The following is a 12,648-nucleotide window of genomic DNA, read 5'->3' on the forward strand; positions in this document are numbered from 1 at the left end:
ACGTAAACGGGAGCGGAGAGATTTCATGGCCCGATATAACCCACGTCAAAATATGCAAATTCCCGTTACGCAAAACCGCGACATCGCAGTGTCCACAATGCGATTTCGAAATAACGCCGGCAGAAGCCATGTTGACTTGCACGAAAAGAACAATTTTGCAGAATGTTATCTAAAAATTTAGGTAAATAAATACAGACCTGAAAATAATTTTGCTCAAAATAATTATGTGAAAAATTCAAACATAATGAATAATGTTGCAAAAAAGATTTGACATTCTAGCAACTTGTTTGAGAATCCTACGGAAAAATATCATTCTATTGCTAAGAAAAAAATAATTCAATTTATTTATTTCTTTTTAATAAGAAAAATATTTTCTTAAAAATTATCTTAGAATATACTTACATTACAAATTTTAGGAAAACTCATTATGTATTCAAAACAAGAATTAATTTTTTTTAACAATATTACATTTGATTGAATCAACTTTATGTAAAAAGCAAATCGAATTTGTTTTAATTTTAATTTAATAATCGAAGTAATAAACTCATTGAGATTCAAAATATATTTTCAATAAATGTGATACTTGTAATGAACTTATGATAAATTTTATAATGAATATATGAATTCTTTTAAAATATTTGAAATAAATAATTATTATTTGCGTACAGTATTTTTCTGTATGTACATAATTATTTTGATAATCTAAAATTATTTCCAGATCTGTGGGTAGCTAAATTTTTAGATACTTCAGCAAAATCGTTCTTTTAATGTGGACGCAAATGTTTTTTAAAGTAATTTAAAAATATTCAAAGAATTATATATAATTCTCACACACACATAGGAAAGTCAGGAAAATAAGAAACGATAAACGTCAAACAGGCTCTTTTTTCATCGAAAAATATTGGTTTATTCGACTATCAGACTCTTCCGTACACATATATGAATCAACTTTTGTAATGGCGTAATTTGTACAAAACGATGAATTCTCTGCAGTACAAGAAATACTGCGTGTCGATAAAGTTCAAACAAATCGGTAAACGGTCAACAAAGAAATCTTGCAACGACGCCCAAACAGACAATACTGAATATATATAGATATACTTTGATATACAACGACCGTTTATTCTCCTTCGAGGCGTTAACAGTAATATATCTACAATTACTTTTTTACACCGCAACGATCATGCGAAGGAGGTACATTTTAAACATGAGGCCGTAGACAACCGACCGATGTCATTAATCAACGAGAATAAAAAATATGTGTCAACGTAACGAGTCGCGATAACAAAATATATAAAAAAAGGTAACACGATGAGGTAACGAGATAATCAAGGCTAACGATTTCGCCGTTCGGCGAGAGAATTAGGAGGAAAAACAGCAGGGAGGAATTTCACTCTTTCGCATAAAAAATTTTTTAAAAAGGCCGGAAGATCCACTTTTCGCGGTTCATTCAATGGATCAATCACGGTATAGAAATACCCGGTATAGAAAGTAAAAGAGAAAATTTCAGATTTGCCAGCCAATTATTCCCTATTGCCTCGAAGAAAGTAAAAAAGAAAGGGAGATAAGAGAAGATGGAAAGAAAGCTCGACTATGAGGGGGAGTTTCGATCGGAGGAACAAGATAAATGGAACGGCTCAATCCACGTGACTTCCTTATTCCTCGTCTCCTTGGCCGTTTAGTTGCTGCTGGACTGTTCCCGTTTCAGCGAGCCGAATTCCTCCAGCATCGCCTGAAGTCCTTCGGGGACTTGTCCGGCATCCAATTCCTGAGTCCACTGACGATACTGCAGAAAAACAAATGATGGTGTGTAAAGTACGTAAGTTTCGTCTCTCCGGTCTGGTCTTCTTCATACTAAACCGTCATGCTGGAGATCTTCGGCGGAATCAGGATTTAGGAATGGTCTCATGGATACGCAAGAATGCTGGACTTGTCGAGATTTTTCAACTGTTCCTTATACTCGCAGTACTCGGTAGAATCGATAGATAAATAACCTTTTCGACATAAAAAATTTTAACGAGCATTTCCGTACGGCGAAGAAGACAAGGACAACGAACGATTACGATTAATCAATAATCAATAAACAAATAATTCTTTATTTCAAAATTTTTTATAAGCAGACTCTTGTTCTCTATTATTCTATCGTTGAATTTCATTCAGATTTATTGCTACACGAAAAAATAATGTATTAACTGATAACAGTTTAATTGAAAATAATGTTGTTATAGATTTAATGATAGTATTAATAAAATAAATACATTGTGCTCTTGTTTTTAACAAAATATTATTTGATTTATTAGCTGTGTTTGATTAAATTAACAAGATTATTTTCAATTAAATTGTTGTTGGCTATTGATGTTAATGTAACATTATTTTTTTCACGTATAAATTCGTAATCGAATAAAGAGAACGCCAATTTTTATATAAATGATAGAAATTATTTGTGCGAAATATTTCCTATTATAGAAACTCACAAAAATAAATAAACTGTCGAACGATCTCGAGTAAAGTACTCAAATAATTCTAGCAAACACGAGTGCTTTTCTGCGACAAGACAAAACAAAGCAGTATTGCTAAAGAGCGAACCTTTGTATTCCGCCAGAACTTTACACTTTTGCGAGTAACTTAGTTTGCACTTCGAAGGAAGGTTTAAGGAAGACGATAAGGAAGACGATGAGAAAAGAAAAAGTTTCGAGGTTCTCCAGCTTCCGAAGAATTTGCTTTGCTTTATGTTCAAGATACAATTAATTCAGAGAACTTTGAAGCACATATTTTTTTCTCAATAAAAAAAGAGTTTCGAGTATATTATAGATTTTGTTTCTATTTTATTCGATTAATAATGTAGTATAATCAAAAATTGATATAAATAAAACTTTAAATATATTTGATTTCTCTCATAATTATAAACGGTGATTTATATAAATATACAAAATGCTTCAGAAAGTGTGTTGCAGTATTTCATAAAATGTAAAAATTGCTTTACGTTTTACATTTTACATATGCCTAATAATTTTCAAACTATAAGCTGTTGAAACTCATAAATTTTTCGCGAACTAAATATCAGAATAAATATCGAAACGTTCTCTGTCTTTCAACTTTAAGTTTACCTTTTTACTTAATATAAAATATCAATATTTATATTTAAGAAAGACAGTTATAAAAACTGAAATATTGAAATATAAAAGTGAACAATGCTTAATATTTCCGCTAAGAATTGCATTCAAGTTTAAAAAAAAAATACCGTGTAATATTTTCACATTTTCTGCCAATTGTAGAATATTCAAGTCTAACAAAATTTATTAATATAAGCCGCAATTTATTCGTAAGCATTTATCATTTATCTTTTATTGCAATATGCAGCTTATTCGTCGCAATAAACGATCATTGATTTTTAAAGGAAAAAATTCTGAATTCTTTACTAGGAACTCTCCATTCTCATTCGTTCATTTATTAGAAAGGTTAAGAATATGACTCACCATCTCGAGTTCTTTCCGCAGAGCAAGCACCGCCTTTTCTCGATCGGCCACAAGCTCCTCCAGGTACTGATATCTCAGCTTTTTGCGAGCACGGCACTCCCTCGCACTCTGCCGGCTTCGTTCTGTAACAGAATAGCAAACGAGGGTGAGAAAACGCGGATCCATATTAATACAAAGAATCGATATGTAAAGCAGCCCAATCCCCGAAACTAAAGTTTTGGCCCCGAATTCGCGCCGAGCATAAATTTCTATGATTTTCGTCGTCAGGTTGTGACGTAACGGCAAGCCAAGTGGCAGATGTATATATATCACGAGCTCTACAAGAATTCACGATTTAATAATGTCACCGAACGCGCAAGACGCATGGTAATGCCGCGGCATATGCGACCGAAAAGCGGAAACTTTTACGAAGACGGACGGTGTGTTACGATAAGCTACGATTTTGTTCGAATATAGGAGGAGAAAATAAACGTGTCGCACGGAACAAAGTCGAAGCTCAACGGAATGCGAAACCGATTTAAATAACGACGTCGTTGCAATCTGAAATCTCTAATATTCAAATCCTCGAATCCTATACGGTTCTAGAATTTTATCAGATCGTTGCTTTATATTCCAAAATTCTCTCGATTCCTGAATTTCTCGAAAGTCCGGAATTTTTCTAAAGACCGCATTTTATTTCTTTATAGTCACGTTTCTGCTAAAGATGAGTTCAACCAATGAGCTCTTTGAACAACGCGATTTAACCTTCCGGAGCTAACAGCAAAATTTTTAACATAGTTATTGACACTTTCTCTAGTCTATAAGACTTATATTTAATTTATGTTAATTAATTTCTAGAAACTAAAATGATATAAGTGTTACAAAAAAATGGATACATTTTATTTACAAGTATACACAAAAAAATTCTATTGCTAATAAAAGATTATTCAATTTACTTTCTTTTTTTTAAGTAACAGTTTTCTTTAACAAAAAATATTTTTTTAATGATAATCTCATAAAATATATTTATTACAAATTTTAGAAAAACTCATTAATATACTCAAAATAAGAATTCATTCTTTTGAAGATATTTTATTAAAATTGATCAAAGAAGTGACTTTATATAATAAACAAATCGAATATTTGTTTTAATTTAATAATTTTGATTGAAGTGTAAAATTTACTAAGATTTAGAATATATTTTGAATAAATTTAATGCTTGTGATGAATACGATAGATTTACGAATATATGAACTTTTGAAATATTTGAAATAAATAATTATTATTTGCGTATAGATCTTTTGTATGTAGGGCAGGCTCGGGACGTATTAAGAGCGGACGTATTGAGAAGAAAAAATTACAATTAAGATCAGAAAAAATTAAAATTAAAATTAAGATCAGAAACCATTTTTATTCTCATAAATCTCTTAAAGGGCTTAACTTTGAAATGAAATAAAAAAAATTAAAAAACTTGAACATTAATATGTCGTTTTAATTAAAACATATAAAAGAAGAGAAACCATCCGCTTTGCCCCTGGGCAAAGTGAATGGATCTCGAGCAATACAAATGAAATTTAAAAAATTAAAATCAGTCTTGACAATTGTCACAAAAGTAGCTACCAAATCTTCTATATGTAGTGCCGCCTTCATGCAGTGCAGGTCCATTTGTTGCAATGACTACAGATCAGTCATAAATAAATCATCATACTGCATTATGACAAAAAATTAAAAAAAAATGAGATGTAAACAAACACGTACTTTTCGTACACTCGAAAAGTTGTCTGTCCTATTTCTAGTATTTTCATTGTAATCGTATACCGAATAAAGAGAATGAATCATCCGCTTTGCCCAAAGGACTTGACGCGAATATGGAAAGGTTAAAATAAGTTGAAGCAAGCCAAGTGAAAAATTTTAACCTCGAATACATGTTTAAAGATACAGAATTCTTATAAAAAAATCATTCACTGGTTAAGGAACAATTACAGATAATAATTAAGCTACATACTTAAAGAAAAATCGCAAGAAAACACTCAATTTTCTATATGTCTCTATTAAACACAAACGAATGCAATCATATATCATTTCGTATTTTCATAGCGTCGCTGATCAGTCATTCCTTCAACTGCTAAACTCATAGCGCAATCTCAGATAGATAAGAGAAAATAAAAGATATTCGCTCTATCCAGGACGTCCATTTGCTTCCTCTACATTTTAATAAGAATAAAATTTGCAAATGTAACATAAAAAAATTTGAATTTTTCAATATTTTTACTAAAGAAATTTATAATTGAATAAATCCAATAGATCTACCGTTTATTTAACTCTGGAGGATCAATTTAATTTAATAACATTCGTTACTTCATATGTATATTCAATAAAACATTGACAATAATAATAATAATAATAAAATAAGTTAATTCACACATAAATATTTTCAATTTAATAAAATAGATTCCAATCTTCAAACAAATATTACATTTTATTAGCTCGGTGTTCGAAATTCATCCGAGATAAAGGCAGAATATTCAGCACACGTTTGTTTTGTTTATTTCATAACATGATGTAAAATATTTTATAATCGACGAATCAGTTATTTTTGCACATCGTACAACCAGCGCTGTTTATTTTGACGAAAGGTCGCGCGTTACTCCGTGCGGGGGTTAGATTCGGTCAGACACGCAGCGGCGTGAAATACGTAACGTCGCATTGAAGCTCGTCCAGGAATGCATTCCGTTTCGTGCATGTTATGTATCATTTTATCTTTCTTCAATATTCGGTGAATATAACAAGGATAAAATGATACACCACGCGTATCATGTGTGAAACAGAATGCATTCTACATAGAAAGGATAATTTTGTTAAAATATCTAAAAATTTAGCTAGATTATACATATCTGAAAATAATTTTGTTGGATCATTAAAATAATTATGTAGAACGCTTAAACTATTTGTTATAACGTCAAAACTTTTTGATCATTTGAATATTTGAAATTCCTATGTAATTATTTTAAGGGTCCAACAAATTTATTTCCAGATTTATATCTAGCTAAATTTTTAGATACTTTAGCAAAATCGTTCTTTCCGTGTAGAGATTTGTCTTTTATTCCTGTATTAGACTGTACTAGAACTTTCTTTCTTGCTTGCTTTCGCCAAATATCAAACACATACCTATCTCACTTTGTTTCAAAAGTTAATTCAGCCACAGAAAACAAACTTTAGATAAGTTGCAAAACGCATTCGTAACTTATCGCGACAGCCAATCAAAAGCGATCAATAGTATCATTGACGCTTTTAATTGGCTATCATGATAGTGTTACAAATACGTGTTGCGTGTTGCGATGTTGCGACTTATCTACACAAGCCTTTATCTATCAAGACGTAAACGCGACAAGTAGCAGTCGTTTCCTATGAGCACCGTAGCGATTATCGGATCGCGTGATTGTGCTAACTTTCGCGCTTAACGACTCGTAGATGTATAGAGGCAACGCGACGGTCACTTACAGTGCAGAAGCAAATACTCCGATTAATTCATTAGAAGCGAAACTCGAGACGATACGAATGTAATTTGACTAACATTCACCTTAATTGAAAACGTGGAGAATGTGAAAATGATGAAACATGAATCGTCAGATATATCATAATCCTCAAACAACGGAAAAGCGCGAAGTATTAACTAATTAACTGTCTTCTCTCGAGAAAAAGATTTCTGATAACGAAACAAAATTATTCTTTCTTGAAAAGCACTTAATCTTATCGCAAATTTACGCAATATAAAAATAAAACAATATTACAGTTATAATAAATTTTATTTTCGCCCCTCGAATTAAATAAGATTGATTTATTGTTTTGAGACAAGAGTAAATAAATTATATATAAAATTATATATAAATTTAAATTTAAATTTAAAGTTTTATTCTGACGTTTAGAATAAATTTGTATTCGATATTATAACACAATGCTAACATCATATTATTTAGCGAAATTGATTTCCAAGATTATTTTATTTTAAATGTAAGAATTTTCTATTTACGAGTAAAATATTTGTCGGTTAACAATAAATATGATTGTCTTCTTATATCAATCTTATTTTATGATAAATCTAAAAGTAATAGTATCCGGAAATCTTTTCTATGGATATAATTTCTGAAGTATTAATTAATTTTTTAACATAATGTGAGTTCTGTAAGATTTGAAAATGAATGACGCATGCACATCAAAATCTCGATTGTGGATACAAATATGGAAAGAAAATAGTCATATCTTTTTTCTTACATTCTTTCATGTTATTCTTCCATCGGAGTAATAAATCGTGCGTCCATTACGATTAAATGTCGCAAATGTCGCGCAATCGTTGTATTCTATTACTGCGTGTGATCGTAATTAATCGTGTTTTTGCGAGTGTCTTGTGTTGTGCAAACGAAAAGGATCTATGAAGAGGCCGAGAAGAAGACCGAGGAGAAGCATCGGATGGTGACAAAATATCACAAGGTAATTTGTTATTTATTATTTTTATAGAACTTGGATTCTTTATTTATTGATAGATAATTAACAGAGTTAAGAATTAGGAAAAACATTGTCATAAACGCTTATAAGTATTTAAAAAAACTGTTTTTGTGTAATAATTTTTAAAAATAGTAATTATTTTTATCGCTACTATAATTTGAATTTTATATTTTATAGATCAACGTAGATGCAACATACATTATGACAATTTCGACAGTGAGTAACAATTAAATTTTTTAATGTAAAGTAATAAATCTATAAAAATTGTATCACAGATATAAATTTCTATATATATATATACATATATATGAAAAAGCACAAAAATTATTATTCTATTATTCTAAATGGTACAACGTTAACATTTAGAATAATAGAATAATTCAGACGAATACAAGCACATATCTGTCAAATTCATTATTTTAAGATGGATGGGCTAGAACAGATCAAGATTAATAAATATTTAATTCTGGATTACAATTATTTATTTGTGCATAAAAAAATACACGAGCATATAAAAAAAGTTCAATGTTATTTATTAATATTTATATTTATTTTTTGTCTTTTATATACGATTAAATATCAGTTACAAGATATATTAATTGTTTGACATTTATATAACAAATTTATTAATATTTGCCAATCATTTTATACAGAGGCAAAATTTTCGGAAAAAATAACTAAAATCATCATGAACGTATAATATATTGATTTTAATTTAAGCGTTTTAGTATCGAAATAAATATTAAATAAAATTTTTTATTCAACATTTATGGAGATAAATAGTGAAAAAACAAAGAAAATGAGAAAAATAAAACTGTAATGAAAATATTAATGTTTTTATAAAATAACATATTATAGATTATGACAACCGATAAATATTTGTTATTTCTGCATTTTGTGATATAAATAAAAACTGATATCCATAAACAAAAACTAGGTGTGTTATTTTACTTTTCTCTCGATTTTCTTTTTAAATATATATTTAATGGAATTTATATGTGAAGCTCTGTACATTTAATTCAAGTTTAATCTTTTTTATAATGTACAGTAAAGTCTCTCTTTGACTTCTGTAATCTTTGCATTTTTCTCATACTTTTACAAACACAATGTCATACTCCTTTCATGTAGGTCATGGTAGGCTGGACATGTGTTGCGCGCGCATCTGCACCTAATTGTACTAAGTTTTCACAGTGTAATTCCATAAGTTATGTATAACTATTTGTGTAAAATGTATTTTTTTGTGATATATCATAATATGTGATATATATGTATATATGACTTGTTTTGCTAAGATTACACTGTACTGCACTTTGACAGGTTAGCATGCGCAACTGCGTTCGCGCAAGTAGATGCGATGATTGGTAGACTCGTGCTATAGAGAGGGTGCTCTATAATTTTGGCATTCCACTCTTATCGTCCCTTGGGCTAAATTTATAGAGACTCTACTGTATTTCCTTCTAGGATTAAATGTTATTTATTATATTAATGACAAAAATAATATACTTGAGAATTTTTTCAATATGTATACAAATAAATATATAAATAAAGGACACAATAAATGTATTACAATTCCATCGCGTAATCAAATAAAATTAATAAAAAGCACAGTAATAATTATTAGTATGTATTTATTAATACATACATGTATACATGCCAATGTATGATATAATCTATCGTAACCTATCCAACTGTTTATTGCTGATTTGATTTTATATCACTTTATATCAAAAGCAAAATGAAATAATGAAATTATACGAGATTTTAACTATTTACATGGCACATATAATATTGCGGGATGTCTCATAAAAACCGTGTATTTTATATTTTATTTTATATATGGTATCCGATTTATATTTAACTTAATTAAAACGACCATATTGCCTTAATTAAGTTAAATATAAATACACGGTTGATTTCTCATCAAAATAAAATTATCGAATCGCGTCACAAGATAATCATAAAACTTTTATAAAATATTTTTATTTTCATTATAAATGCTTTCCCTTTTCTCTTATTTTCCGATACATTTTTAAGGTGTAGGATGCGATCTAAGATTACAAAATCCTCGCATTTAAGCACGAGATTTTGAGATTAATAGCTCTGATTTATAGATTCTCGAAGATTTTTTTATTGCGAATTAAAGAACTGTTATAGATTTCAAAGTTGCTAAGCCATCAGATTATTAGTTATTATAATTTCATAAATAGCAAATTTCTTTTACGAAAACCATTGCGTCCAGATATAATAAACGTCTTTTATGACCGAGGTTCGCAAACATACTATCGTTCATAGCTCATAGCTAGAACCGCCTTTTACGCGGCAATAAACGTCATACATCTCATTGCGGACCTTTAAGGGTGACCAAGTCACCCGCGAATTTTCGCAGTATAGAGCATTGATTGGTCCAACACCGTTTATCGGAAAAAGATTCGTCGATGTCGATTGAAGCTGACGCGCGATCGGCATTGCGCCTGGAAAATCGATACCGGCGCGGTGCGCCACGGAAATTAAGCGTTCTCGCACAGTCAATTTGTGGCTCCATTTAGGATCTCATTGCGACAGCCGACATCTGGACTGAGGCGAAACGAAAAACCCGAGCGGATTTAAATAAAGTCAGTTCTGTTACCTACGGAATACAATGGAGAATTCATTCGTTCGAGCGGCCAAGAACGACCCCGGAAAAGACACACGTGCAATTTCCGTCGATATGCAGGTCGTCGCGAAACCACAGGATATCTTTTAACGATAGATAGGAGACAAGTTGAAGAAAATACGATTGTTTTAATTCTTTAATGAATTGCAATTGCTAAATTGACTGTTGTACAGAAACTCCAACAAAAACAGTGAATAAACAACGACTGAAAATTTAATTTTCAAAGTGAGAGATTAATAACTTTTTAGCGGAAAAATATTCACTTTAGAACTCTAAAAATTTGTATTATTTTATAAAGAATAATAAAACATTAATGCTTGTGAAATTAAATAAAATTAAAAGTTTCAGTTTTAAACAATCAAAAGTAATAAAGGTTTGTAATACATTATTGTTCTTCATAACTTTATGACAGAAAAATGAATTCACATAGAACTCTAAATATTAGTATTTTATAAAGAATTAATAAGACGGGAAATTAAAATTTGCAAAATTAGATGCAAGTTTCAATTTTTTTTAAACAAAAGTAGTAAACATTAAAATATATATTATTATTTTGCAAAGGAGGGTGTTAAAAAGAATTTCTACCAATTTCTAAAAAGAGATAAGTAAAAAGAATAGTATTTTTTGTAGATTTTGACTTCCTGGATACGATAAATATAATCTATAAAGTTCGTGAGAGGTATATTTAGGGAATACCTTCCAAAAGCAAAAACATGAAAATTTGTTCATGTTCAATTTTATCGAGATGTTTCTTTTCGCTTATACAATTTATTTAAGCGGAGATCAAAATATTGTATATATTTATTTAAAAAATATTGTATATATTTATTTAAAAAATAGTATTCCTTTTATTATACTCACTTGGACAGAATCTTTTTTTAACATCAAATGACTTATGCTCGTTTCCAATATAGTTTTAACTTTAATCTTAGTTCAATTAATTTTTCATTTTTTTAGTTCCAAAAATTAGAAAAAGATAAAGAGTAGATTAACTTGAACCGAGATTAAAGTTAATCTACATTGATAAAAACAAATATTATTGTAATTTTCAATTCATATATGTATTAAAACTTAAATATATAATAATCAGTTCGAAAGTTTTCGCTGCGGATAATACCTGAATTAACCAACAATAGAGAGAATCGAGAGCAAATACTATATGGATTGAACGATGTGTATTCTGTGAAAAGAAGGTCGCATCGCGATCGCAAAGAACCATCGATGGCAAACATGCGAAAGAAAGGGAAGAACGAAATAGCACGCACTAAGCGATTATAAAGTTTCCCCTTGAATAAGAGGATCACGCGCGGTCCAGAAATAACCCCGTGAAATTATTATTCGGTGCTAGTCCATGCAACAGCCATGGGACATCGCAACATCAACGCAGCGAGTTAGTTTCCCATCCAATCTCTCCTTCTATCTTTATTCCTTCTCTTCTCGCTTTTGTTACCCCGAGGAGTTTCGCGGCAGAAATGGCAGAATTGCAAAATAGCCAAACGATAACCGTACGGTAAAAGCGCGGTCGGTAATCCTCGTTCGCCGAGGTATCGAGAAACCGCTATGGGACGACCTGAGTATAAATATTCATTCGCGGAAAAGATAAACGTTCCTGTCCAACTATTCGCACCATTTCGTGCAATCTTACAGCGTGAACGAATGCGGAACAAAAGTCGCGTATACAATTAGTAGATAGCGATTTTCTCTTCGCGTGAAAGACATGCTGTTGCAGCTACTAAATGTTTTAATCAAGAAACGCGATAGACGTCGACACGCTAAGTCCACGCATAAAGTCAGAATGCAGCGAATGGCTGATATATCTGCTGACCACATTCGTTTTATTGTCCTGCAGAATACGCTATCTCTCTATTTCACATGAGTTTTCGTACCTAGATTAAAAAGGCGTTGAAGAATTAAAATATACTAGAGAGAGAGAGAGAGAGAGAGAGAGAGAGAGAGACAGTAACTTTTGATATTCGTTATTTTTTATAGTTACTATAATTATGTATTTTGGTGCTATNTATATGTATATGTATTGGT

The 12,648-nt window shown here is 30.5% G+C and overlaps 1 protein-coding gene across 1 annotated transcript in view; it reads right to left on the reverse strand.

The window, feature by feature from the left end:
* Positions 1 to 1,678: 1,678 nt before the first annotated feature.
* The window catches only part of LOC105627177 (cAMP-responsive element-binding protein-like 2), a 36,126-nt gene continuing 25,156 nt past the window's right edge, over positions 1,679 to 12,648 (reverse strand). The window contains exons 3-4 of the mRNA XM_012208467.1: positions 3,477 to 3,598; positions 1,679 to 1,786 (exon numbers count right to left, since the gene is read on the reverse strand). Coding sequence (XP_012063857.1) covers positions 1,679 to 1,786; positions 3,477 to 3,598 — 230 coding nt within the window. The remainder of the gene's footprint in view (positions 1,787 to 3,476; positions 3,599 to 12,648) is intronic.

This window comes from Atta cephalotes (assembly GCF_000143395.1).
Source record: "Atta cephalotes unplaced genomic scaffold scaffold00001, whole genome shotgun sequence".
Lineage (NCBI taxonomy): Eukaryota > Metazoa > Arthropoda > Insecta > Hymenoptera > Formicidae > Atta > Atta cephalotes.